This window comes from Ovis canadensis, chromosome 14 (assembly GCF_042477335.2).
Source record: "Ovis canadensis isolate MfBH-ARS-UI-01 breed Bighorn chromosome 14, ARS-UI_OviCan_v2, whole genome shotgun sequence".
Lineage (NCBI taxonomy): Eukaryota > Metazoa > Chordata > Mammalia > Artiodactyla > Bovidae > Ovis > Ovis canadensis.
Window position 1 is genome coordinate 77,383,184 of NC_091258.1, and position 25,299 is coordinate 77,408,482.

Genomic DNA, 25,299 nt, shown 5'->3' on the forward strand with positions numbered 1-25,299 from the left:
AACTGGATAGAGATTGCATTATATCTATAGATTGCTTGGGGTTATATGGCTGTTTTAACTGCATTAATTCTTCCAATTCAAGAGTAAGGGATACCTTTCCATTTCTTTGAATCATCTTCAATTTCCTTTATTAATGTTTTCTAGTTCTCAATGTCGTCTTTCACCTGCTTTGTCAGATTTATTCTTACATATTTTATTATTTTTATGCAATTTTTAAAGGGGTTGATTTTTTACTTTCTCTTTCTGATATTTCATTGTTAATGTAAAGAAACACAACAGATTTCTGTATGTTAGTCTTGTATCCTAACACCTCTTTGAATTCATTTATCAGTTCTAGTATTTTTGTTTGGAGTCTTCAGGGTTTTCATGATACATAGAGTATCATGTCCTCTGCATATAATGATATATAAGTCCCAGCCATAGCAATTAGATAAGAAAAAGAAATAAAAGATATCCAAATTGGGAAGAGACTTCCAATGCTATGTTGAATAAAAGTGGTGGTCATCCCTGACTTGTTCCAGGATTTAGTGGGAATATTTTCAGGTTTTCACCGTTGAGTATTACATTGGTTGTGGGTTTGTCATAAATAATTTCTCCCTCTATACCTGCTTTGGAAAGAGTTTTTATCATGGATGGATGTTGAATTTTATCAACTTTTTCTGCATCTGTTGAGACGATCATGTGGTTTTTCTCTTTTGTTGTGGTGGTATATCACATTGATTTGTGCATGTTAAATCATTCTTGTGACCCTGCAATGAATCCAACTTGATCACAGTGTATGATCCTTTTAATGTGTTGTTGGATTCAGCTTGCTAATATTTTGTTGAGGATTTTTGCATCTATATTCATCAATGACAGAAGTGAAGTGAAACTCACTCAGCTGTGTCTGGCTCTTTGCAATCCCATGGACTATATAGTCTATATAGTTCTCCAGGCCAGAATACTGCAATGGGTAGCCTTGGCCTGTAATTTTTCTTTTTTGGTCTTAGCTTTTTCTGGTTTTGGTTTCAAGGTGACAGTGGCTTCATAGCATAACTTTGGGGGTGTGTTCTCCTCTTCAACTTCTGAAAGAGTTTAAGAAGTATCAGTATAAATTCTTCTTTGTTTGGTAGAATTCCTCTATGAAGCTATCCAGTTCTGGACGTTGGTTTGCAAGGAGTTTTTATTTGTAATATGACAGATTCTATTTCACTTCTAGTGACCAGCCTTTTCATATTACCCATGTCTGCTTGATTGAGTTTTGGCAGGCTGTATGTCTCTAGAGACTTGTCCATGTCTTCCAGGTTGTCCAGTTGGTTTTTCTTAATATTCTCTTATGAATTTTTGTATTTCTGTGGTATCAATTGTTATTTCTCTTCTCTCATTTCTTACTTTGTTTATTTGGGTCCCTTGTCACCTTTTGAATTTGATGTGATGGAATACGCTACTATAGTTTTGTTTCACTTATTCACCGTCATGCTTGAAAATTGAACTGTGTTACTGTAGCAGTTTAATTTTGTGGATTTTTCTGTCATATAAAATTTTGTCATATATATACATATATATATATATAATCATTCATTTTTGGTGGGACTGATTTCTATAATTTTTTCTAGTGTGAGCAACCCATCTATCTGTCCATATGCTCCTGCTCATACACTCGTGGTTATGCAGACACTTTCCTCTAGGTTATATAACTGTGGACCAGCTCTTCCTTTCAGCTGATAATTGTCATTGACTCTCCACACTGACTGGAGTAATTAGTACACCTCCTAGTGATGTGCCAGGATTCAGCATACTCAGCATTTTCTCCCACAATTGTTTTCTCTTCCCTCGTTTCATCTTTCCTTCTCTTATAGATGAACTGGATATTTTGGCATCTGGTTTCATGGAAGCTGGGGCAAAACCTAAAGTGGAAATGATCTAACCATGGTGTTTAATATAAAGGACACATCTGTACATGTGGGGGTCATCAGTGAGGGCTGGCTGGACCAGACTCACTTCTTTGGGAAAGTCAGTCTGCCCCTTACTTCCCAGCCTGCCTTCAGCACATTCACCTGAGCACCTTCAGGTTGGCCACGAAGAGAGTGTTTACGCTGAAGAAACAGACAAAAACCACACATCTGGGCTTTTTACAGACTGGATCTATTGTTGACACCATTTACCAGCACAGCACCGTCACTTCAAACAATAAGGTGTTCGTTCACACTGACGGTGTCTGGAGAAACGACACCGGGTGCCATCTGACGAGGAGAGAGGGGCTTGAGGGCTCCAGAGGGGGATTCCGGGAAGAGTTTAGGATCTATCTGTTCCAAATGGGGCCCCACTTCCACCCATGTATTCAGTTACTTAAACGACGTTCTGTTTCTGAGAAGGGATGGAGGTCATTGCGCACACCAGAGATGGCAGGCATGAACAATGAGGCTCACGTCCTTCATGAGACTGGACAGAGCCTGCAGGCGTGAAGCATGAGGACCTGCCTCTGCCATGTGAGATGCGCCTCGGGCCGCGGGTGAGAAGAGCTGGGAGTCGGGACGTTCTCCCTAGGAGGGAGTGGGCCCCCATGAACAGAGGCTGAGCCCCCTGGGGATGCCTGGGCCTCCTCCTGCCCCGCAGAGTGTCTCTCCCCTGGGGTCTCCGCATATAGTGCACCCAGCATGCTCTGCAGAGGCTCTTCCCGAAGCTCCCAGGCCGGAAGCTCATGTCCCAGGCTCCAGCGCTCCGGGCAGTGTGGGGTCCCATTGCTCAGCTCTGGACCGCGTCTCGGGCTCCTCCAGGGTCATGCCAAGCCTGGCAGAGCAGGACCCCGAGGAGCAGCAGGACGGAGGCCGCGAGGCCCATGCGGGTGAGATTCTGCACCATGTAGTCTGGGGTGAGGGCACACGGGTCAGCCCGGCCCGTCACCCGGAACCGGGGTGTGCACCCAGGGTACCCGCCTCCCGGGAGAGGACTTGGCCCTGAGCCCAGCCCTGTAACAGACTTGGTCTTACTCACCGCTCTTGGAGTCTGACTTGTTTTGTGGTGGGCTGATACTGTCAGCTGCTCCTGAGAAGCATAAAGTGAGTGGTGTGTGTGAGGAGTTGGGGAGACCCTTCTCTTGGTTCTGTCTTTCCCTGTGGAGCCCCCATCCCCATGCACCCTCATTTTGACTGTCTCAGGCATTTCTGAGGACAGGACTCTGAGCTCAGACAGGACAGCGTCCAGCCCCTCGCCTGAGGCCACAAGGCCTAGGGGTCCCTAGGGTGTGACAGCTCTGGCCACCATAGACCCATCACCCCCTCCCTCACTGACCGCTCTGGGGGCCTCCCTCCTGGGAGAAAGGAGCTGATCCTCAGAGCTCCTGGGGGTCAGGACAGGGGCGGCCCTCCCCCAGGCTGGGCCCCAGCATCCCCCTCTGCATGACCCCCACCCTTCATCCACGTCCACCTTGTCCCGCGGTCCCCCGGGACACCAGCTGAGCCAGGGCCTGTCCACTTGCTCCCTTGGGGGCTGTGGGCTCTGCCAGCCCCTCTCCTGTGCTGCTCTCTGGGCGAGGGGCCACGAGGGCTGGAGACCAGAGGAGGGTGGGGACCGGGCGCTCTGGCCTTGAGTCCCGTGGTCGGCCCCGAGGCCTGTGTAGCTCTGCTCCATCACCAGGAGCGGGTCTGGACGCCCGGGATGAGGGCGAGGACGGGCAGGGAAGGGGGCCTCTGGCTCTTTCCAGCCCGTTCAGAGTTGATCCCCGCCTTCTGTGACCCCCCACCCCACTCAGCCCAGAGCTCCCATGGGGCAGGACCCTGGCCTGACCTGGAGGACGTGGAGGACCAGGGGTGGGCCTCACCTGAGACCAGGAGCTCCAGGGGGTCACTGGGGAGCGACAGCAGGTGGGGGGCGGTGCTGTGTGAGCTGTAGCACCTGTAGGTCCCACTGTGGGCTGAGGTCACAGCACGCAGGGTGAAGTTGGCCTGAACGGGTGGAGCCAGGTCCTGCAGACGAAGGTGCTGGGGAGCAGCGAGCGACCCCTCCTTGGACAGATGGAAGGTGTCTGCCTGGACCTCAGAGCGACACTGCAGGGTCATGTTCTCTCCCTGGGGCACTGAGGCCCCCGGGCGGGCGGAGAGGGAGGGTTTCCTGTGCATTCCTGGGGGGAGCACGGGGGTGATGAGTAGAGAGCCCCTTCCCACACCCCAGACCCTGAGCAGGGGGCCTCCCTGTGAGCCCTCCCAGCTCCTCTCGGCCCATCTGTGTGTATCTCCTTAATCTCCGTGCCTCTCACTCCTGTTTTCACGCTGCCCCTGCTAGACCCCTGCCCCACCTGGGCCTCTGCTCCAGGACCCTCTCCCCGGACCCTTCACCACCAGGGCTGACCGTGGTCCAGCACCCTGAGCAGACAGTCGGGACCTGGGCCAGGACAGGGGCGCCTCACCCGCGATCAGGATGTCCAGGGGGGCGCTGGGGGCCGACCACGCGTAGGAGAGGTTGTGTCCACTGTAGCATCTGTACCGGCCCCCATGGGCACGGCTCACGCGGCCCAGGGGGAAGTCGGGGCTCTGCTGCCCTTCTAGACGGAGGGGAGGGCTGAGCCCCTCGTCCTTGGTCAGAGCGAAGCTGCCAGAGCCGGCCTCTGAGCGACACTGGAGGGTCAGGTTGTCTCCGGGGAGCACGAGCGAGCCGGGCTGGGCGGAGAGGGAGGGGGCCCTGGACAGGCCTGCAGACGGGGCACAGAGGCACGCGGCTGCACGCCCTCCCTGCTCCCGGGGCTGCAGAGAGAGCTCGCCCTGCTCCCTCCTGAGGCTCCCGCCCGCGTCCTGCCCCAGGAGCCCAGTGTCCCTGCCCCCGCCTCCCCCAGGGCTCCTGGGCACATGCTTAGGTCAGGGGTCTGTCTAGGAAATAGAGGGGCTTGGGGCCTCACCTGTGACCTGGAAATGCAGAGGGTCACTGGGGTGCGACCACAGATAGGGCTGGGAGTTGGGAGCATCATAGCATCTGTAGGTCCCCCCGTGGGAGGCGTTCACGGGGCCCACAAGGAACACAGCCTGTTCCCGCCCCTGGTTGTCATAGTTCCTCAGTGTTCTGTATCGGAGCAGCTCAGCGCCTCCCTCCTTCAGCAGGTGCAGCGTGCCCCCTGCATTCTGTGAACTGCACGTGAGGGACACGCTGCCTCCTGCGGCCACCACAGGGCTGGGCTGGGCAGACAGGAAGGGCGCCTTGTACACTCCTGGGGGTGAGGGGCTGTGTTAAAGGGGGACCTCCAGCCCAGTGACCCCGGGTGTGAGCTGGGAGGGCAGGGGCCCCTGAGCACATACTCTGCTCCTCTGCCCGTGAGGAGGCTCCCACGGTGGGAGGGATCCAGAGGCACCTGCCCCACCCTCTTACCTGTCACCACCAGGGGCAGGGGGTCACTCAGCGCTGACCAGCTGTTCCTGCTCTGATATGCACACTGATACTGCCCGGCCGCACTTGAGCTCAAGGATGCAAAGTGGAACCTGGCCCTGTTCCTGGAGCCCTGTGGGGTCTTAGCCTCCCAGTGTACAGAGCTCCTCTCCTTATATAGACGGTAGACATCCGCCAGCAGAGACCCCTGACACCAGATGGTCACCGGGCTCCCCTGGGCGACCGTGGTGCCTGGGTCGGCCCGGATGGAGGGTTTGGGGAGAACCTCTGGAAAGGAATCAGACCCGAAGAGTCAGGGCGCCTTCTCCCCCAGGTTCCCCAGCTGTCACCCAGGCCCCTCCCTGACGGGCCACCCGCGGCCCCGGCCCGCTGTGCTCCCCAGGGACCAGGGGTGGTGGGCGGAAGCAGGAGGTCTGGGGGCTCACCTGGTTGTCCCTGGTCCCTCTGGCCCCAGCACAGCCCTGGAAGAGAGTTCCCTGTGAGCGCCCAGCCCCACCACACGTCCTGGATGCTCCAGGTCTGCTCTGCACCCTGAGGGCTGGGGTCAGATCCGGGCTGAGGACAGTCCCCTCTCCCCCAAGAAAGTGTGTCCCCACCGAGCCTCCTGTGTCCTGGGGCCTCTCAGGGACCAGATGTGGGAGGAGAGTGGTTCCCACCCCTCCCTTCCCGGAAGCTCACCGAGGCAGAGAAGGGCGGTAAAGGTCAGGGTCGTGGCGCTGCCTCTCATGGTTCCCAGCAGAGCAGGTGACTTCAGAGACCTCAGAGCCCACAGGACGGACAGACGCACTGGGCGTGGAGGTCCAGGCTTGGTGGGGCGTGTCTTGGGTTCCTCGACTTACAGAGACCTCAGAGCCCGACGGACAGATGCACTGGGCGTGGAGGTCCAGGCTTGGTGGCGCACGTCTCAGGTTCCTTCCAAAAAGAGGAAGAGCCCCACCCTGCTCACTCTGCTCGCCCTGCCCAGTGGAGCCCAGCAGACAGCAGGCTCAGGAGCCTTCCAGACCATGTGGGAGTCTCACCAGACCCCACTCCAAAACCCGGAGAGTAACATGGTCCCTGGACAGGATGCTGAGGTGCAGGGCGGGGCCTAGCTCAACACTGGTTCCATTTTTTTTTTTTTTTTTTTTTTTTGGAAAAGGCTTTATTGTTTCCATTTGGTCCAAGGCTTGGAAGATGGTTCCATAGTGGTGAACAAGCTGCCTCTTGGTTGCAGAGAGAAGCTTCCTGGCAGATACCCTGACCCCAAAGGGGCTTCTCAAAGGCCGCTGGTCTCCAGAGACTCCTAGCGGTGCTTTGGAGGCTGAACCTTTGCAAGAGAAAGCCGTCCAGCCCCGTGGGGGACCAGCTGTGGGGCTGGTGGGGCTGGTCAGGTGGGCTCCCACCGTCATGATGAGTTTCACCCGCTTGTCCAGGACGTGGCTGCAAGAATTCATGGAGGTGGAGTCAGTTGGTGAAGGACCCGGGGCCTGTGGATCCATGAAGGCTGGGCTCAGGTTCTTCTCCACGAGCAGGGCGGCCCCATGGCGTCCGAGGTCTGACCCCCTTGTCCTGCCTTGGACGGAGGTCCTGGAATAGCGTGCGGTCACAGTGCAGGATCTGCAGCTTCCATGGAGCTCGGTGCTCCCTCGCCCTGATCCCCCATTTCTCCCTTGATTCGCAGGGAGATGGCCCCCCTCCAGAGCCGTGCGGTCCTAGTGGTCAGAGAAGCCCAGAGAGAGGTTGGGGCAGGAGGCAGAGGCTGCACGTGGACCAGGTGTCTGGGGCGCCTCCATCTGTGGGAACAATTCTCAGGACTATGGGAGCTCACGGGTAGCAGAGACAAGGAGCCGAGCTCTGCAAATGGCATTGGCTGGGTCCCGGGGGCCAAGGACAGCTGGTTGGTTCCAAGGTTGCCACTGGAAAAAGGGTTGGAGGGTAGTTGGAGGCTGGAGGAAGGGGCGTCCCTGGGCCTGTTCTGTCCAAGCACCGTGGAAGGAGAGACACATCCACGGTGCTGCCCAGCGCACTGCCTTGGTTCCAATTCTGATTCTGCTTTTCATGGAAACGGTGTGACCTTGAGTCACTTCCCTTTTCTGAGACTGAAAATGCAAAGTTCCTCCCTCCTTCCCTCCCTTCCTGTCTTCCTTCCTTCCACCCTCCAGGCCGTCAGCCAGTGTTTACTGAGCAGTTACTATATCCAGACATGAGATTCTTTGGTGAAAGTGACCAGTTCCTTCCCTGGACTCGGGGGGTTCTGATGATGATAACCGACAGTGTGCACATTTAGACAGTGAATACGGTGGCTCTGGTTTCGGTCGGTTGTAGAGAAGGGGAACCACAGGCAGTAAGACCCAGTAACTGGTGGAGGTCCAGGAAGCTAGTGATGGCAAGTGGGGGCTTCCTGGAGAAGGAGAGACCCAGACTGCTAGCGGGAGCACAGGAGAGGCGAGGGGCCGGGAAGGAGGAGTGGGTTTCCCTAAGAAGTGGAGCCATCCAGATGCTGCGCCCTGGTCACACAGGGCCTCATGCTCCCTGCAAGTGTGCCAGGATTATACCCCTGAGGCTCATTTTCAGGGAAGGGAGGTGTGAACACATAGCTGTTACTGAGACGGTCACCATTGTAGGGACTGGACTCTGGGAGGATGGTGATGGGGACAGATGGTGATACAGCACCAGTACCAAGTCGACCGGCAAGGGATGAGAGGGTCGGTCTCTAAGAGGCTTACGGGGTTTTCTCACGCAAGCCATCCACAAACCCTACAACAAAACATATGCACAGTTAAATGGGATGAGTCAGGAAGACTTGCTTGTCATTATATGGCTTAGAAGAAGTCTTGTCGGAAATCAGCTGGTCATGTGTATGGGTTTATATGTCGGCATTCCAAGCATCCATGTGTCTCCTCTCAAGCCAGCACCACTCTGTTTTGGCTCCTGGAACTTTGTAGCAAGTGTTGAAATCAGAAAGGGTGCGGTTTCCAACTTTGTTCTTATTTTTCAAGATTGCTTGGCTACTGTGGGTCTTTCTCAATGACCTTGACCTCAGGAGAAATGACCTTCTTTTTTCTGCAGAAATACCCTTTGGGATTCAGATAGGGATTGAATTAATTCTGCAGGATGCCTTGAGAGTATTGTCCTCTTTACAACATTAATCTTCCACCCTACTATCCTGGAGTGTCTTCCCATCAATCCAGCTCTTTTCAGATGTTCCTCATCAGATGAAAAAACCTACAGTGTGTAATTCTTGCACCTCCTTCAATAAAGTCATTCCTGTGTATATTTCTCTTTCAGAGGCTGTTAATTTTCACCTAAATGAGTATGTTGAAATCGGCAGCCTCACTTCCTGGGGATGCGGCTTTTGGGAAATGGGATCTTTGCGGCATCATCATGTTGAGATCATACTGCAGGGGGGGTGTCCTCATGTGATTTTAGGTGCTCCAATCCAATGAATTGAAGAGGCACGCGGAGAGGCCTGCCAGAGTCAACAGAGAGACACCAGGAGCTGCAGCCGCGTGGAGTGGAGGAGAATGAGGAGAGGTTCTGCCCAAAACCAGAGGGTGCCTTGGCCAACAGACCCTGGAAAGAGGCAGTCAGGACTGTCCCCTAGGACCGCCAAGGGACACCCTCATGGTGGGCTTCTCCTGAACTGTGATCGAATCCTCCCAGATTGTGGCAATGTCCCCCCGGCCCTCGGACACTAGCACAAGGTGGAAGAATATTGTGCTGGCAAGACAGGGGTCTGAGGTCAGCAGACTGGGCTTCTTCCTGGACCTGCCCCACTCTGCAGCTCTGAGCCTGCTGCCTGTTCTCCGAACCTCAGCAGCAGAAAGCCTCAAGTGAACACGTGGATGACGGTAGTCATGTCTTCCTGAAGCTTACGAGGGGGACCAGATTGTCCCCCGCCTTGAACACTCCACCCAACTACAGGTCACTTTGGCCTCTGGAGGAGATCACACATTGCCGTGGGGCATTTCCCCGGGGATGCTGGGAGACTCAGCAACATGACCCAGTCCTGGTCCCTACAGTACTTCTGGGGGACATGGTTTGATGGGATCTGTGGTGGTGGTGGGGGACACGGGCCCCTGTCCAGCCTGAGGACAGAAGCAGAGAGCGGGGGAATGGGCTCGGGGGCCCTGCCCTGTTCGCGCTACCTCCAGTGACACTTTCTGTTGGGGCGCTGGCAGTGCCAGCGCTTCAGGGACCAGGGCGGCTGTCCTGTTCAGGGGGCTCAGGGTGCTTGGTGCTGCCAGAGCTCAGAGCGCCCCTCCTTCCCAGGCCTGAGTCGTTACCTGATCTGCTGCACCACATGTCGTCCGAGGCCCTGTCTCCCCCTGGGCAGCGGCTCATCGTCTGGCTGGACTCAGTGATGCCGATCGGGCAGCTGAGGCCATGGTGTGTGGAAACACGCTGAGAGTGTGTGGAGTGTTTGCCGTGACTGGTGGACGGCCACTTTGCTGTGAATCGGCCCCTACGCAGGGGTTGGCTTTCCCCAGCATGCTTCAGCCCCGCCTCACTCAGGGGTGAGAAGCTAGGGAGGGTGATGGAGCAAAGGGACGCTCCCCAGTAAGGAGCCGCAGACAGGAGTCAGTACCCAAGGGTCAGGAGGGACAGGACTGCATTCCAGCAGCCCCTGAGCTTCCCTCTGACAGCGCCCCCACCCCCTCCCCTGTGTGTGAGGACCAGGAGGTCACGTGGGAGCTTTCCATCCTCTAGTCCTAAGATTTGGCAAAGTTCTGCCTCCCCAAGTAACACGTTTTGTCTCCTTTTGCCCGTGTGAAGTTGCTTCAGCCGTGTCTGACTCTGCAACCCTATGGCCCATAATGGGCCAGGCCCCGCTGTCCATGGGATTTCCCAGACGAGAGTACTGGAGCGGTCGCCACGCCCTCATCCGTCACCCTGACTTTTATGCAATGGAGATCCTCGCGCACACACTTAGTTTTCTTCACTCACTGACTAACATGCCTGAAAGCTGGTCTGTATTACTGTGGTAGTTTGACTTTTCTCTCACACGGAAGTCCGTTGCAGGGCTTCCCTGGCAGAAGGTGGTTAAGAACCCACCTTCCAATGCAGGCAACGTGGATTCCATCCCTGGTCAGGGAACTAAGATCCCACGTGCCGAGGGGCAATTTAAACCCGTGTGCTGTGACTACTGAAGCTCGCGCTCCCTGGAGCCTGCCCACCACAACTAGGGTCTGCAGCGGAAGATGCCACATGAGGCAGCAAGGTCTCACAGCTGCAACTGGAACCTGGCACAGCCAGATAGACCAATAAAATACTTTAAAAATTAAATTTTAAAGTCCATGGCATGTATACGCCAAAGCGTTCCTGTTTGAGAGTTGTTTTCTGAGATCTGTCTGATATGAGCGGCCCTCTGTCCTTGCTCTCCTGCGTGTGTACGGGTGGTTATGCACAATTTCCCCCTCGGTTACATAACTCTGGGTGGGGGCTGTGTGTCTCTCCCTTTTAGCTGACGGTTGTTATTTCCTCCCCAAATTACTGAGGCGATTTGCACTCCAAGCTGTAAGGTATTGGAGCCAAAGTGCTCTGTTTTCTCCCCCAATTGGTGCTTGTGCTGTTTTCTCTTTCCCTCTCGTCTGAATGGACTAAGGTTTTGGCATCTGAATTCATGGAAAGTGGGGCTTGAACCTGACATGGAAATGATCTAACTGTGCTGTGTAATGCAAAGGACACATCTGTGCATGTGGGGCCATCGGTGGGGGCTGGCTGGACCAGACTCCCTCCTGTGGGAAAGCCAGCCTGCTCCTTCCTTCCCACCCGGCCTTCAGCGCGTTCACCCAGGCTCCTTGAGATTGGCCACAGAGAGCGTTTGCACCAAAGGAGACACACAGTTCGCACACCTGGGCTCCTTATAAAACGTTGTATTCCTTAGCCGTTTACCAGCACGGCACCTAGCTGTCACTTCAAACGTCAGGGCGTCTCCTCGCAGCGACGGTGTCTGCAGAGACGACACCGGGTGTCGTCTGCCGAGGAGAGCAGGGCGTGAGGGGTACAGAGAGGGGCTCAGGAAGAGTTCTGGATCCATCTGTTCCCAATGGGGCCCCACTTCCACACATTTATTCGGTTATTTAAACGACATTCTGTTTCTGAGAAGGGATGGAGGTCATTGCTCACACCAGAGACGGTGGGCATTAAAAACGAGGCTCAGGTCCTTCATGAGAGTGGACAGAGCCTGCAGGCCTGCAGGGTGAGGACCCGCCCCTGCCATGTGGGATGTGCCTGGGGCAGCGGGTGAGCAGAGATAGGAGTCGGGGCGTCCTCCCTGGGAGGGAGGGGCCCCGGTGAACAGAGGCCGAGCCCCCAGACCCCCTCCTCCTGCCCCGCGGCGCATCTCTCCCCCCGGGGTCAGAGGCTCTTCCCGAAGCTCCGGGGCTGGAAGCTCGCATCCCAGGCTGCAGCGCTCCAGGCAGTGCCAGGTCCCTGTGCTCAGCTCCGGGCCGCGTCTCTGTCTCCTCTGCAGTCATGCCGAGCCTGGCAGAGCAGGACCCCAAGGAGCAGCAGGACGGAGGCTGCGAGGCCCATGTGGGTGAGATTCTGCACCGTGTAGTCTGGGGTGAGAGTGCACAGGTCAGCCCGGCCCCGTCATCCGGAACCGAGGAGTGAGCCCAGGGCACCCGCCTCCCAGGAGAGGATGCGGCCCCAAGCCCAGCCCCTGACGGGGACAGTATACTCATTCACACTCGCGGGTCTGACTGCAGTGATGGGGGAGGGTGTCAGCGGGGCCTGAGGGTCCTGAAGGGAGGCTGTGGGTGGGCCGTATCCTCCTCGGGAGCCTCCCGGGGCCTCTGTATCTTACTGTCTCAGATGTTCCTGCTCAGGACCCTTAGCTGCCGGAGCTCAGAAAGCACAGGGTGGACCCGCCCCTGAGTGGTGGTCTGAGGGGTCCTGGGGTGGGACCCAACCATGGCTCCTAGGGACCCACCACCGCCCCCCCACAGGCGCTCGCTCAGCCCCCTGCGTCTGCTGGCTTGACTCTGCCTGGGGGAGGGGGCGATCCCTGGAGCCTCCAGGGGCAGGATGAGGTGGGACGGGCCTGCTCCTCCCCAGGCTAATCCCCCCCCATCCAGCAGCCTCAGGCCCCTGCAGCCTGTGGTTCCCCCGCCATCTCTGCCTGACTCCCCCAGCCCTTGATCTGAGGGGCCTTGTCCTCCCAGAGAATCTCAAAGCGCCTTGGGGTGGGCTGTCTCCCCTGAGTACAGAGCCCCAAGACTCCCCAGGTTCAGATCTGGGTCTGTGGCTGGGAGAATGGGGCCTTGGGAATGAGCCCAGGAAGGGGTGTGCCGGGCTGACCCGGGGTCCCCACCTCAATCCCCTCTGCCCTGCCCCTCTGGCCTCCCCAAGACCCTCCCACTGCCCACCTGCTTCTCAGGGCCCCCAGTGCGGGAGGAAGGGGCTGGGGGCGGGCTCCGAAGCCCCTCCCTCAGAGGCCCCCTCCCTCAGCGGGCCCTTCCCTCAGCGCCCCTTCCTCCACGACCGCCCTGCCCTCCCAGGGCACAGAGCCCCGAGCTGCTGAGTCAGAAGGACAGATGGGGCCTCACCTGAGACCACGAGGGCCAGGGGCTCACTGGGCTGGGACAGCAGGTAGGGGTCTGCGCTGAGTGAGCGGTAGCACCTGTAGGTGCCCCCGTGGGCTGAGGTCACAGGGCTCAAGGAGAACTCGGCCTGGTACCGCCCGTCTTGGTCCTGGGAGCGCAGACGCAGGGGGCGATGGGCTGCCCCCTCCTTGGACAGAAGGAAAGTGTCCGTCCTGTCTCCTGACTGACACAGCAGGGTCACGGTCTCTCCCGGAGTCACCGAAGGGCCAGGCCGCACTGAGAGGGTGGGGCTGTCTCTGAGCCGTCCTGCAGAGGGGAAGGGGGTGCGGGCGCCGGGCGGGCTCTGAGCGAGACTCCACGGGCCTCTCTGGCCCCTCAGCGCTGTCTCTGTCTCTCCGAGTCTCTCCCCTCCCCCACCCCATCTCTCTGTGCCTCCCTGGGACCCCTCCCCCTGGTCCCAGCACCACCCCTGGGGCTCCCCGGTGGGGCCTGTGCAGAGTCTGGTCCCTGAGTGACCCGCTGGCCCCTCACCTGCCACCAGCAGCTCCAGGGGCTCGCTGGAGGCCGACCACTCAGAGGAGAGGCTGTGTCCACCGTAGCATCTGTACCGGCCCCCGTGGATGGTGCCCACAGGGCCCAGGGGGAAGTCGGCCTGAGAGAGCCCTGCCTGGGGCCTCTGGGCAGGGCGCTGGGGGAGGTCCTGTCCCCCCTCCTTGGACAGAGCGAATCTGGCGTAGCCAACGTCAGAGCGACACTGGAGGGTCAGGTTCTGTCCAGAGGTGACGACGGGGCCCTGCGGGGTCAGGAGGGAGGGCTTCCCAGACAGCCCTAGGAGAGACACACCCTGGGTTGTAGGGAGCGCTTCCCTCGTGGACGCCCCTCTCCCGGCCCGGCCCCAGGCCCCGCCGTCTTTCACTCTGTGTGTCTGTCCTGTGAGCCCCACACTCCTCCCCCCACCCCCTCACAGCGGCTCCCCTGGGAGCAGAGACCCCAGTACGTTGTCTTGTCTGCTCAAATGCATGGGGTCAGGACGGGACTTCCTCACCTGGGACCAGGAGCTCCAGGGGGTTGCTGGGGGCCGACCACACCCGGGGGGTGTCCCTGTTAAAGCCGTGGCATCTGAACGTCCACCCGTGTCCGGGGGTCACGGGGCCCACGGGGAACAGGGCCTGGGTCTGCCAGTCGGGCGTTCGCTCTCCATCCAGGGTCCAAGAGGCCTCGTCTTCTCCTTCCTTGGTCAGGAGGAATCTGTTAAACCCATGATAGGAGGCACACTGGAGGGTCACGTTCCCTCCCGAGGTCACCACAGGGCTCGGCAGGGCTGAGAGGCTGGGTTTGCTGTAGGATCCTAGGAGAGAAGGAGGCAGCTGGTTCCCTGGGGCTCCCCCCTTGCCGCCAGGGCAGGGCTGGGAGAGAGACAGCCCCTGAGAGCAGACCCCCTCCCGAGGGCAGAGCCCGAGGTCCCCGAGTGTCCCTCACCTGTCACCACCAGCTCCAGGGGGTCACTGTGCTCTGACCAGCCAGTGGGGGTTTTGTAGTAGCAGCGATAGCTCCCTGCGTGGTCCTGTCCCATGTGTTGGATGGAGAACCTGGCCTTGTCTCCGGGCTCCAGGGGTTTATGTCTGTGCCAGGGAACCAGGCTTCCCTCTTTATCCAGATGGAACTCCAGGGCCCCTGGAGTCCCCTGACACCAGATGGTCACGGGGTTCCCCCAGGGAACCACAGAGCCCGGCTCAGCCCAGATGGTGGGTTTGGGGAGGGTCCCTGGAAAGAAACCAGAGACGGGCTCACCAGGCGACCCCCCCCCACAGGCCTCGGCTCTCAGCCCAGACCTCCCAGACGCCCCCTCTGCAGCCCCGAGCTGCCCTCCCCCTGCCCGAGGCCTGGGGGACACCCTTGTCCCCACAAGAGGAAGGAGCTGGGCCCTGGGACAGACTCACCGGCCTGCACCTGGGTCCTCAGGCCCACACTCAGCCCTGGAAGAGAGCGCCCTGTGAGAGGTGTGCCCTCAGCCCTGAGCAGTGCCTCTCCTCCCCGGGAGCCTCCTGGGCCCTGGGGTCCCCTGAAGGAGCAGGCTGGCTGGTGGGGGGTGTCCCTCCAGAGCAGGGCTCCCCCCGCCCCTCCCATCTCACCGAGGCAGAGCAGGGCAGGGAGCGCGGGGGCCATGGCGTCTCCTCCCTGCAGTCCAGGCTGTGAGGATGGAGGAGACCTGGGTGCCCTGCGCACAGACAGACCACACCGCGTGTCCTCTCCGAGGCTGGTGCTTCCTGTCATGTGATGGTCACATCAGCGTCGCCGCAAAAGGGGACCAACCCTCCCCGGAGCCAGGCCCTGGTTTCTGTAGGCTGAGGCTGGAGCGGGCAGTGGGTTTAACAGACATTTCAGACCACTTCTGGGGCCTCCCGTGACTCTAAGCTGCCTTAAGTCTTCCTGGTCTGATGGCTTCCCGCCCCCCCCCCCCCACCGCCCCAAGCATCTGCACCTATTTCTCGGTGTTGGCCATGTGCCTGCCTTAGAGATACATCTCTGGGCACAACAGATTCAGATGCTGAGCTTGCAGAGTTCCGACTGGCAAACAAACAGCGACAGCCACCGAAATCCCCTCGGATACTCAGTGTGTTTGCTTCCTCTGGCTGCAGAGCAGCTGCTGGAAGTCACCACGTTAAACCGACACAGTAATTACCTTCTGTTCTGGAGGTCAGAAGTCCAAACTGGAAACCCCGGCATTAAAACCGAGGTGTCGTCAGGCTGCGTTCCTCCCTATCTCTCTGGGGAAATCTCTCCCCTCACCTTCTCAAGCTTCTACAAACCCTTCCCATCTTCAAAGCCGGCAGTCACAGCTCTCCAGCGTCCGCTTTCAAGTCACATGTGCCCTGGCTGTGTCTTCCCTGCCTCCTTGTCTCACGCATAAAGACCTTGGTGGTGACCCCTGTTCCCCGGATGATCCAGGACTGTCTCCCCACCTCCACCACTGAGAAGGTGTGTTAGGGGATCTGAAAGGGAAATTCAAGGCTCATCCTCAAGTAACTGAATGATGATAATGGACCTATGACTCGCTCTCCTTCCGCGTGGAGGGGGGCTGAGCAGGGTGACGGGTGCTGAAATCACAGCGACTCTCCTGCCCGCCCCAGACTGAGCAGAGGACGGCAGAGCCTGGGAGGCCACGCTGACCACGAGGATGCCTTGGGCAGGTGCCCGTCACCCCCAGCATGCGTTTCAATGCTGAAATGTTCACTGGAAGCAGAGCAGCTCTTCCCCTACAGGTCAGTCTCCAAGGCCATCCCACAGAAGATGTAAGAATCCTTTTTGTTCAGCGAACAATTTCCGCCCGTCATAAACCCAGACGTGTGCTCCAGGCATGGTCCAAATGCGCCATCAGGAGATGAGAGCCCGATGCCAGGCTTAGGGCTGGACAGTCAGATCAGCAGCTCCTGCCCAAGGTCTGAGCCCCTCCTGGTCTTGAACGGCTCGTGTTCATCTCGAGTCTCCGGCTCAGGGCCGCCTGTCTGGACTCAGTGAAGTTTCCATCAGTCTCACGACCAGAGACCCGGGGCTCCTCCCCTCACAGGGGTGATGAGAGCGGTGCCTGGCCGCTGAGGAAGGGGGAGCCGCCGAGAAAGGAGGTGCACACAGCACCGGAGTCAGATGCGGGCTGTGCACGGGGGCGGAGTGCCAGCCAAGCCCGCTGTCCTTGCTTCTGCTTATCGGTGATTGCGGGCAAACTCGGCATGCCCCGGGGTTCCCCAGAGTGAAGCTGTGGTTTGCCCTTTATGATCAGTCACTGCGGTACGGGGAGATATTGATGCTCTGAGAGTGTGAACATACCACGTTCCCCGTTAAACATTCAGTTAATAATTTTAGCAGCTACTGAGAAGGCAATGGCAACCCACTCCAGTACTCTTGCCTGGAAAATCCCATGGACAGAGGAGCCTGGTGGGCTGCAGTCCATGGGGTCACTAAGAGTCGGGCATGACTGAGCGACTTCACTTTCACTTTTCACTTTCATGCATTGGAGAAGGAAATGGCAACCCACTCCAGTGTTCTTGCCTGGAGAATCTCAGGGACGGCGGAGCCTGGTGGGCTGCCGTCTATGAGGTCGTACAGAGTCGGACACGACTGAAGCAACTTAGCAGCAGCAGCAGACCTGGAGCTGTAGCCATGTGTTGCCCTCTCCCAGAAGCGTCCGTTTGCATGTAAACCACACTGTGTGTAATACCCCACTGCTTTGAATGCCTGCGGAATATGGCTGGTTCTTTCCTTTCTTTTCCCAGAGTAAGGAGATGCACCTAGGCTTTCTTACTGCCTCATGACTCAGAGGCTCTGTGGTGTATGTGCTATTTTTTTTTTAATTTTTAAAAAATTTAATGTAAACCGTTTTTAAAGTCTTTGTTGAATTTGTTGCAACATTGTTTCTTTTTCTGTCTTGGCTTTTTGCCAGTTGGACATACGGGATCTTAACTCCTCAACAAAGGATGGAACCCGGGGCACGGGAAGGTGAAGTCTAACCACTCAGCCAGCAGAGGAGTCCCTGTGTGGTGTGCTTTAACTTCTGGTTGAGCTCATCCCCTCTGCCTGCATACTGCTTCTCTCTGGGTGTTTCCTAGTTGTTATTTTTCCATATAAAGATTAGAATCAATTTGTCTAGTTTTTGAAAAACTGCTTGTTGGTGCATTTTGAGGACTGGGGCTCATTTATAAATTAGCTGAAGAAGAACTGCCATATTTGTCATGTCCAAGGATGCTGTCCACGGGTCTGATTTGTGTGCCACTCAGGAATGTTTGAAAGATAGACACTCACACGGGCTCCGTTCTGCACAGTGTGTATCACATTCATCCCGTGGAAGTTTCCTCTGCTGCTGTTTTTGTTGTTCCTACTCAGGGGAAGCTGGGATTTCTCTGTGGATCTGAAAGTGGTTGGTTCATAGAAAGTAATTCTATAGTGACTACAAGTGTGACTTTTTGATGGCTGAGTGACTCTCACCACGCGTCTCGAGGACTCTCCAGTCCTCTTCCCTCTGCTCCCCGAGCACCACGCACCATTCAGCCCCCTTCCCCCTTCCCTTCCCCTACCCCTCCCCTCTCCCCACCCCCTCCTCCCCCTCTCCCCTCCCAGCCCCCCGCCCCCTTCCCTTCCCCTCCCCCCTCCCCCCCTCCGTCTTCCCCTGGTGGCCCAGCTCCCCGGGGTCCTCACGTGCAGGTTCTCCCTGGTGTCCGCGGTCCTGCAAGAACCATCTCATCCCGCCTCTCCCACTCTGTTTGCCCCTCAATGTCCCCGTCAGAGAAGAACACGTAGAATTCATGTGAGGACAGGGCCTGCACTGCCAAAATTTCGGTGAAAACAAGCAAACAAAAACAGCTGGTGATGGGCCTGAGTCTTCTAATATTCCACCTTTTTTGTTGTTGTTTGTTTTGGCAGGGAGGGGACAACTGGCCTGGTTTCCTGGCACCTAGAGGAGAGTGAAAATTCCGTGTAAATGCAAGAGTTGTAAAGATATGTCTAATTTGGGGAGCCTGTAACAGTACAAATAAGAATCTAAAAGTGTAAAACTGTCATGAAAACAACAGGAATGAGCTCTTTCTCTGTGGCCAGGATTCGGGATGTTTCCTTCAGGGCTGATGGAACCAGATGACGCCCCGACAGGCAGCCCTTTGGTTACCGCCCGTCTTCCCGTTGGCCTTCCGGGGCAGGGGCCCGGGCCACTCCCAGCGCGTTAAGCCTCGGGGCTAGACTTTCAGCAGTTCCGACTGGTAAGGCCTGAAGTGACCTAGAGTTGTGGTCTGATCTAGGAGGTTAGTAACCATCGCTCTGCTCTGTTCTCCTCAAAGGGTGAGAAGACCGTCTGACCTTGGAACTGAAACGCTGGCTGGGAGGGAAAAGAGGAAGCAGGGATTGAAAGAGGAATTGTCTTCTGGTCCAGAAGGCAAAGACGCAGAGGCTTTCGGAAAGGGTGAAGTCAAGTTCACAGACTGGATTCAATCCGTTGAACAGAGATTTTCAAGCATGTGTTTTTAGCCTCTGGTTCAGATCCCTCTGGTGACCTGCTCTTTCATTTTCGATGTGGTTGATGGCTCTGTAGGTGTCAGAACCACTTTCAGCCCTGACCTTGAAGAATGTAGCCATCCCTGGGACAATTCCAAGCAGTGAGGAACAGAAGCCCATGAGTACATTGCCAAGTGTCACCACCTTTGGAGGGAAGGCCCTGCAGGGCGTTCTCTACACTCTCCGAGGTCCTGGTGGGGTCCCGTGCCATCGCCTCCTGCACGGACCTCAGGCTTCTCTACCAGGGATTCCTTTCCGTCGCACTCTCCCTGCCCCACTCTGCCTTCTTGCTTCTCAGATAAACCACCTACACTTCCATCCTCGTCTTAGGCCGTGACTCCAGGGTACTAGAAAATGCCATGAGGGGTTTTGGGTTTGCTTTTTTCCAATGACATCATCTCTTTTCTGACTGCTCGAGATCACCCACCTTAACCGCTCCACGACTGCTTGGACTTGCCCATTTGTTCATCCACTCATCATTCAGGAATCTTATTTCACTAAAGAAATATTTAAGCATGTCAACCCGTGGCCATCCCAGGAAATGAGGAGATAAAATTGACCAAAACCCATGTATTCCCTGCCCTCAAGGAAGGTCTGGTGTCATAGAAAAACTTAATGAACAAAACAATTACACAGATAAGTGTTTCCAATGGGATCTGTCATAACCAGACTCAACCTGAGTCTGGATGAAGCAGGCATAGTATTAACTCATCATAGATAGAAACATGATAGGTAGATAAATAGGTCGATTGATTGAGAAGTAGCTGGATGATACATAGACAGATACTTAGATATACAGATAGTTACATAGACACATAGGTAAATAGCTACATGGATGAAATGAAGTCGCTCAGTCATGTCCGACTCTTTGTGATCCCATGGACTGCAGTCTGCCAGGCTTCTCTGTCCATGGGATTTTCCAGGCAAGAATACTGGAGTGGGTTGTCATTTCCTTCTCCAGGGGATCTTCCTGACCCAGGGATCGAACCCAGGTCTCCTGCGTTGCAGGCAGACGCTTTACCCTCTGAGCCAAAGCTACAAATAAGATACATAGATACATACATAAATATGTAGGTAAATACACAGATACATGGTTACATAGATATATAGACAATTGCATAAATAACCAGACCACAATGTAGCGTATTGGTGGAGAAACTTCCCTGCCTGCACTGCTTCTGGTCCTAACAGGCTGACAGTACACAAAGCATTCATTTCCTCGCTCAAACACTTAGATTTCCCAGCGCAAAAGGAGAAAGAAAACTCTCCTGTAAACGTCACGTTGTTCCATCAGGAGGCACCCAGACAGGCTGTCGGTCCAGCCTCCCTCACGCCCTCCAGGGTAGGTGCACACCCCTTATCCTGTGACCCTGGGCTGGCTGCGCTATCCACACTCACCCTCCCTCCCAGCTGGCTCAGATCACTTCTAAACGGAAAGCCTTCAGTCTACAGGTGTGGGTGCACTAAGGGAAAAATTCCGTTGGTCCAACGCGGGTGGGCGGGGCTTCTTGGACCTGCGAGTGTGCAGAGAACCCGACGGGTCTGCAACGGTGGCTGGATTCTTGCCTGCATCCCACGGGGCTCACAGGACACGGGCCCTATGCTGAGGCAGGAGTGGTCTGGGCGCCCTCCCACCCCGAGTCCTACCTTCACGACACCCAGCGGAGGGGCCGGCCTTGGGAGGAGGAGACTGGGGAGGGGGGTCCGACATGGAGGGAGGGAGAGACCTGGGGTTTCTCAGAGTCACAGCCCCGGAGAGGGGCTGGTTGAGCCCAGGGCACCAAAGCCAGGCTCACAGAGCTGGGTGTTCAGGAAGGGACCTCCTCAGGATGCTGGGGTCAGCAAGGCGAGGTCTGATAGAGATGAAGGGCAGCGGTGTCCCGTCCGAGGGGTCAGTCTGTCCAGACCTGTGGCTGCTCCCAAGCCTTGCTGCATTCAAGCCCGCGAGGCCCTCAGCCCCAGGTTGCTTCTGTTCAAGGAGAAGACAGCCGGGCTGTTGGTGTCTGAAATCCTTCCCAGCATCAAGGTCCTCGTGCCTTAGGCGTCTTGACCCAAGCCCCTACATCTGCCCAGACCCCCACCTTGTGCCCCCAGCCCAGCTCACCAGCTCCTGCAAGAAACAGGAAGTGCAGAGCCCCGAGCTCTGTGCCAAAAGGGAACCCAGGAAAGGGGCAGTGTGGCTGCCACCGAGGGCCCCCAGCGGGCTGCAGGAAGCCAGGCTCTGTGGTCAGTTACTCTCCTCTGAAAAGCACTTCCCCTTCTGCATGAAAACAGCCATCCTCCTCATTTCCTCCCACAAATCAGGATGAGATCGGCCACACATCCTGTGTTGAAACTCACCCATGTGCAGACACTCAGACAAGGCAGCCCTGCCCACTGTTTACTGCCGACCAGACCCATCACTCATTTTTAAACCATGTCACCCCAGGTAGGAAAGTCAGTGGTGGGGGGGGGGGGGCATTATTGGCAGAGGGCAGGGCCCAGTGGAACCTGCCACAAACCTATGAGCGTTGTCATGGAAGGAGCACGCATGCAAGGGTGCTGTGGATGGATTTTTAAGTGACAAAGCAGTAAACGTGGCCTCTCAATTATTCTTCTTGTTCGGAACGAAAACAATGATACATACGTTCAAGAAAGTGCGACGCATGCATGCTAAGTCGCTTCAGTCCGACTCCTTGTGGCCCCATGGACTGTAGCCCACCAGGCTCCTCTGGTGAGAATCTCCAGGGATTCTCCTCCACGGGATTCTCCAGGCAAGAATCCTGGGGTGGGTTGCCATTCCCTTCTCCAGGGGATCCTCCAAACCCAGAGATCGAACCCATGTCTCCTGCGTTGGCCGGCGGATTATTTACTATCTGAGCCACCAGGGAAGCCCTTCTATTATTCAAACTGGGTGTCTTTTCATGAAGTCATTCGGGTTTTGAGTAATTTGATTCTAAACTAGCCATTAATCACTAACTCTAACACTATTTTTTAATTGAAGTTGACTTGCAATGTCTTGTCAGTTTCAGCTGTTACAAAGTGAAGTGAACACCTGAACAGTGACTCGGACGTGTATTTTTTTCAGGTTCTCCTCCGTCACACATTACCTCCAGATACTGAATATAGACCCCTGTGCTCTGCGGGGGGTCCTTGTTGCCTCTCTCTTTTCTACAATCTCATCTACCGATCCGTGGCTGCACTGGGTCTTCACTGTGGTGCCGGCTTTCTCTAGCCTTGGTGCGGGCTTTCTGTAGCCGTGACGAGCGCGTTCTCTAGCGGTGGCGAGAGCTTTCTCCAGTCGTGGTGAGCGCTTTCTCTAGCCGTGGTGCGGGCTTTCTCTAGCCTTGGTGAGCGCGTTGTCTAGCCGCGGTGAGCGCTTTCTCTAGCCGCGGTGAGCAGGGCGCCCTCTAGTGGCTTGCCGGCTTAGTTGCCTTGCCGCACGTGGAATCCTCCCAGACCAGGGATGCAACGCAAGTCCCCTGCACTGGCAAGCGGATTCTTAACCCCTGGACCGCCAGGGAAGCCCCAGATATCTATTTTATAGAGTAGTGTGTGTCTGCTAATCCCAGTCTCCTATTTTACCCCTCCCCTAATCACTAGTTCTTTATCAGGAGGCTCCAGGTTTTGATAAGAGATTCTGTCAGTGAGCGCTCGGAACCATTAGAACAAAACACAAACCCCTCTGGAAAAGGAATTTTTATACAATTTTCTATGATTCGTTACTTTTTTATAATTCAGAGAAATCATTCATTTTGACTATTTTATCGTTGTATCATATTATGAATCAACATACCACCTTTCTGGAATCAGTGGTTTCCCACTGATGGGACTCTGCTCTGTAAAACCAAAATGCCGTTAGAGGCCTTAGGGGGATGGCCTTCCTTAGGAAATTAAAATGTGGAGACGTTAGATAGTACTGCATATAAATGACTGTATCATCATTGGCATGCATTAGTTTTGGGTGAGTGTGCATACGTGTCCAAGCCCATGTGCATGTGTGTGCGTGTATTTGTGTGCATGTGTGTGTAGATTATCGGCAGTGCAGCTCAGTAGAAGAAATGAAATGGCTTTTTTTAATTAAATTTATTCGTTTTCAGTTGAAGGATAATTGCTTTACAGTACTGCATTGGTTTCTGCCAAACACCAACAAGAATCAGAGAAATGGCTTTTTTAGTATTTATATATCTGGTTGCGCCAAGTCTTAGCTGCAACACGAGGGATCTTCGGTCTTCTTTGGGACACTTGGGATTTTTGTCTTCTTCAGCTTGCGGGACCTTTGACTGTCCCACGTGAACTCCTAGTCGCGCCATGTGGGGTCTGGTTCCCTGACCAGGGGTGGAACGCGGCCCGCTGCATCGGGAGTGCTGAGTCCTACCCGCCAGACCAGCGGGGAAGTCCCTGAAACGTCTTTACTTGTCTGGCACTGATCTGGTCCCCGGAGCAGCCCCCGCTTACTGGCCGCGCCACACACACACACACACACACACACACACACACACACACACACACACACGCCCTGCCAGAGTTTGATACTTAGCCTCTGCCAAGCAGTATAAACACACCCCGTGGCATTTATTCCGCCTCAGTGTTTCCCTGTCCACGCTCCACCAGAACAGCACCCAGGGGAGAGGGAGCAGTCATTCGCACTCCAAGGAAGACTCCGGGCCCCCGCTGGCGCTGGCTCCGCGCTGACCCGCCGTGCGGGCCTCGCTCACAGGCTGCTGGAGGCTGACGTCTGCGGGCGGCGGTCGAGGGGGTCCATCCTCGCTCGGCTCCCTGGGGGCTCGGGGACCCTTCAGGTCATCGAGGTGAGCTCTTCGTCCCCAGGAGCTCAGCGTCTCAGCATCTGTCCCTGCCCCCTCACACTCAGGCGACGTCTCTCCTCCCACCACGACGGGGCCCGATGTGACCCCCGTCACTCACCCCCGTGAGCCCACCGGAGCGGGCAGGGTCGGAGCGTGAAGCGGAGCCTCGCTGCCTGACCACGCAGCACTGCCCGGCTCGTCCTCCAGGTGGCGCCTGAGAGCCTCAGAGCAGGAGGGGCCGCCCTCCCCGCGGGAAGGTCCCTGCACCGCAGGGCCCTGAGTCCATCCGCGGGCTCGGGAGGCCACGGGGTCAAGAAGACGAGCCGAGCCGTGACTTCCTGTTTCCTGTCCTCTCCCTGGGCCCGTCTTCTCTTCCCACCTGCTCCCCGGGTGGGAAAGGTTTTTCTTTTACCTTTGTGTTTACTTCTCCTAAACCTGTCTGCTCCCCGCTGTGGGCTGGACTCATAAAAATGTTTTTCAGTGGGGCAGACAGCACCATGTCAACCATCCGTGAACCGGGCGGGGGCATAGAATGTTCAGGAACGCCTCCAGGAATGCCAGCCCTCCACGCTTCCCTCTGCGAAGCGCCCACCTGTCCGCGTGTCTGCCTGGGGTCAGGGTCAGGCCAGGTTTTAGGGGAAATGCACCATTCTAACTGTGATCATTAACTTATGTGTCGACCTGCCTGGGCTAAGGAACCTCCTGTGCTGGTAAAACAGTATTTCTGGGCGTGTCTGCGAAGGAGACTCTGGAAGAGGTGAGCTGAGGGAAGGGGTCCACCCTCACAGTGTGGACGGCTCCACCCCATCCCCCGGGGGTGAAGCGAAGAAGGGGCAGGGGGTGAATTCCCTGCCTCTTCTTGTGCTGGGACGTCCGGCATCTCCGGCCCTCAGACTCAGAGCCCCTGGTTCCCGCCTCCCCAGCCCCAGGCCGGGCCTGACACCGCCGCCCTCCCGGTCTCGGGCTTCACACCCACACTGCCGCTGTCACACACGCACACTGACGCTGTCCACACGCACACTGCCGCTGTCACACACGCACACTGACGCTGTCCACACGCACACAGCTGCTGTCACACACCCACGCTGATACTGTCAGCTACTCTCCAGGGTTTGCAGCAGGTCCTGGGGTGGACTCTCCACCTCCTGAACCCAGAGAGTCTGTTCCCGTGATGGCCTCCTCTCAGAAATCCCCATACAACCGTGTGATGACCTGAACGTCCCAGAGAGTCCTGAATAATACGGTAATACTGGGAAAATAACAGACAGAGACAGAGAGGAACACAGAGAGAGGCAGAGGGAGAATAAAACAGAGAAACTGAGCGGAAGAATGGAACCGGAGGAAACGAAGATGAAGACGACCGAGTTAAGACGCAGGTCTCGGCAGGAACTAACCGCGAGTGTAAATAAGAAATGAAAGATCAGGACTAATAATGGTTGGGGGCGGGGCACCCTCCTCGAGCCAGGACAGTAACCTCCCGGCTGGTGAGACACAGCCCGCCCTGAGGTCAGGGCAGGGCGTCAGGTGTCCTCGTGGGTCTGTGGCCCCGACACTCAGAGCTGGCCGACCTTGGGCAAGCCATCTAACGCTTC

At 56.4% G+C, this 25,299-nt stretch overlaps 1 protein-coding gene and 1 long non-coding RNA gene across 12 annotated transcripts; one reads left to right on the forward strand and one right to left on the reverse strand.

Annotated features, from left to right (window-relative positions):
• Positions 1–2,105: 2,105 nt before the first annotated feature.
• On the reverse strand, positions 2,106–21,223 carry LOC138419300 (leukocyte immunoglobulin-like receptor subfamily A member 6). 11 transcript variants are annotated; one of them, XM_069552002.1, is made up of 11 exons: positions 21,025–21,223; positions 19,752–20,889; positions 18,072–18,327; positions 17,679–17,784; positions 15,014–15,148; positions 14,822–14,857; positions 14,361–14,645; positions 13,927–14,229; positions 13,413–13,709; positions 12,885–13,187; positions 11,192–11,894 (listed from the first exon to the last, which is right to left on the reverse strand). In XM_069552002.1, the coding sequence occupies exons 5-11, from the start codon at positions 15,045–15,047 to the stop codon at positions 11,773–11,775; spliced, it is 1,380 nt and encodes a 459-aa protein (XP_069408103.1). In that variant the 5' UTR covers positions 15,048–15,148; positions 17,679–17,784; positions 18,072–18,327; positions 19,752–20,889; positions 21,025–21,223; the 3' UTR covers positions 11,192–11,772. The 11 variants fall into 11 exon arrangements, with proteins under 11 accessions (XP_069408102.1, XP_069408098.1, XP_069408101.1 ...); XM_069551995.1 differs by lacking the exon at positions 17,679–17,784 and having other exon boundaries at positions 19,752–19,955; positions 20,717–20,889; positions 21,025–21,182; XM_069551994.1 differs by lacking the exon at positions 17,679–17,784 and having other exon boundaries at positions 19,752–19,955; positions 20,648–20,889; positions 21,025–21,182.
• Positions 15,820–18,406, forward strand: LOC138419319 (uncharacterized). The gene is made up of 2 exons (XR_011248935.1): positions 15,820–16,144; positions 18,297–18,406. It is a non-coding gene; the product is annotated as an uncharacterized lncRNA (long non-coding RNA).
• Positions 21,224–25,299: the final 4,076 nt, after the last annotated feature.

What these genes read in the sequence shown, in the direction of transcription:
- LOC138419300 (XM_069551995.1), bottom strand. Translation starts at nt 19,778, where the DNA reads ATGACTGAGCGACTTCATTTCATCCAT. An exon ending in CCTGGAGCTCCTGGTCCCAG is followed by an intron (nt 13,710 to 13,926) that starts GTGAGGAAGTCC and finishes TGTCTCTCCTAG; the next exon opens with GGCTGTCTGGGAAGCCCTCC. An exon ending in CCTGGCCCTCGTGGTCTCAG is followed by an intron (nt 11,895 to 12,884) that starts GTGAGGCCCCAT and finishes CTCTCACCCCAG; the next exon opens with ACTACACGGTGCAGAATCTC.